This window comes from Lactuca serriola, chromosome 4 (assembly GCF_051521515.1).
Source record: "Lactuca serriola cultivar US96UC23 chromosome 4, Lser_US96UC23_V15, whole genome shotgun sequence".
Classification (NCBI taxonomy): domain Eukaryota; kingdom Viridiplantae; phylum Streptophyta; class Magnoliopsida; order Asterales; family Asteraceae; genus Lactuca; species Lactuca serriola.
In genome coordinates, this window is record NC_136411.1 from 101,187,610 (window position 1) to 101,190,021 (window position 2,412).

The 2,412-nt window shown below is 34.2% G+C and overlaps 1 protein-coding gene across 1 annotated transcript; it reads left to right on the forward strand.

Moving 5' to 3' along the window:
- The first annotated feature begins 361 nt into the window (after positions 1–361).
- Positions 362–1,446, forward strand: LOC145102192 (BAG family molecular chaperone regulator 5, mitochondrial-like). Its single transcript, XM_079039573.1, has one exon. It carries the CDS (start codon positions 445–447, stop codon positions 1,078–1,080), a length of 636 nt encoding a protein of 211 aa, XP_078895699.1. The 5' UTR covers positions 362–444; the 3' UTR covers positions 1,081–1,446.
- Positions 1,447–2,412: the final 966 nt, after the last annotated feature.

A 2,412-nucleotide genomic window follows, 5' to 3' on the forward strand; every position in this document is an offset into this window, starting at 1 on the left:
AAAAAGTTGTATATAATATATGCGATGCGGTGCGGTTTTTTTTTACGGTTTTTGAAAACTAATAACCTCACCGCACCGCAAATTTGTGGTTTTTGAAAAAACATAAAACTTAACCATTGGTTTTTATTACTGTTGCGATTTATCGGTTGCGGTTTATGAATTCTTTGCGATTAGCTTTATCTGCGGTGCGTTTTTTTTTATCAGTTTTAACATTGATGATGTTTTAAGTCCACCTCACTGAAGACGAAAATCATTTTCAAAGTTTTAGTTTTATTTTCGTAATATATGTGACGAAAGAATGACGATCCATTAAAATAAGAACGGTCACGTGACCAACGAATAAATAATTACCGACACCTGTTCCGTAATATCAGAAAAATACGATCCTCATCACTCTCTTTTCACACTTCGATCACCATCAATCTCTGTGCAGTGCTTTCTGCCATGAAATCTTCACGAAGAACCCGATTGTACTCTTCCTCTTCATCCTACTCCGCCGACACCACCACCACCACCACCGTCACTTACGCCTTCGAAGATAACAATTTTAACGCTAATCCCCAAACCACTTCCACCGAAACCCCTATCACTTTTCACCTCTCTGATCGTCAATCCACCGCTGCTATTAAGATTCAATCAGCTTACAGATCTCATGCAATCCGCAACTTAATCAACAAGGTAAGAGCCGTCGATTCCCAAGCCGATAAACTACAACGACTGATCCAAATGCAGGATACAGTTGATGCGGTGCGAAGCAACAATCGGGAACGAATCAAGATCAATGAGGCGTTGATGAAGTTATTATTTACGCTTGATTCGGTTCCTGGGATTGACCCGACAGTGAGAGAATTCAGGAGAAGTGTTAGTCGACGGATCGTTGGGTTGCAAGAGATCTTAGACTCTATATGTGAAGCAAGAGAGGCGAATTGGGATGGGTTTTTGAGGGATTGGGACGACGTAATTGTGGGGATCGAACAAGAGATTTGTAGAGAGAAAGGCGGATCTGATGTTCATGAATTTGAGAGATTTTGCGCAGAGCATCTAGGGTTTCAGTGCTTACAGAGATTTCTTCGTCAATGAGGCGCAGGTGATGTTTATTTTGATTCAGTTTCTACAAATTGAATTAAAATCTATTTGGCACATCAACATTTTAAACTTACAGATGAATTTACATGTATAATGCCATTATCCAATAGAAATTGGAAGAACTTAGAAGAAAGTTTATATATAACATAGCTTATATCCTCAGACGAAGTTTTTGTGTAGTCAGAAGCTTTTTGATTGCGACTTTTGGATTTTGAGAAGTCCCAAATTCTTGGGGTATGTAATAAATCATATAGGAATTAGGGTAGATATGATAAAGATAAAGACAATGATGTAATTCAATGTCCAAAACTTTAAAGACTTTCATAAGTTCTGGTTTCTTGAACAAAAGGAATTTTATCATATATTTGGATGTTTATTAATGTAAGAAGGTGAGGTCATATTACATGCATAACAAATATTAGGGTGTATACTAATATGCACCAAGGTGAGGCAATAATATATGCATCATGATGATTTAGAAACATGAAAGAATGTAATTAACTGACACATGATTTCATATTGGTTGGAATATATGTGTATTGAGATTATGTTGCTGAAAATACTAGGGACATAATTAGTCGGAAATGAAAATATGAAATTAAATTGTCCTAGAACCTATGGGTTCTGTGTTTGTATCTATGTGTAAGTAAATTCATATGTAAATGAATGTGTATAAATGTGTATGTGTATGTGTATGTATGTATATGTGTATGCATGTGCATATAAATTCATGTATATATATATATATATATATATATATATATATATATATATATATATATATATATATGTGTGTGTGTGTGTTTGTATGTGCATATGTATTCATGTGTATGTTTATATGTATTCATGTGTATGTTTATGCATGTTTTAAGTCATCAGGAAATGGATAGTTTAGGTAAAACCGTAAAAAGGACCAAAATTAAAAAAAAAAAAATTTGAAGGACCCAGGACCCCTTGTGGAGACAAAAAAAAAAATTCCTAACAAAAATGAGACGGTTTTTTCGATTTTTCCTATTACAAAATGACAAACAACAGGGGAACTCAAAGTAGTTAAAGAACCAAATTGAAAAAAAAAAAGTTTAGAACCCCATGGACAAATTTAGGACCGAAATGGGATTGAGGCAATAGTTCCTTGGAGATTTTCAACATTTTCCCGTTAAAAAAAAGGTTGACGCTCTAACGGATTTCCAGTCAACTTCCCTAAAGTAGCGTAATGTATGATTTCATGTTATAAGAGAAATCTCTTATAAGTTTTAATATTTTGGGTCACTTTATAGTTTAATTCGAAATTAAATTTTGTTCATAAAAAAAATAGAACACCGTCAA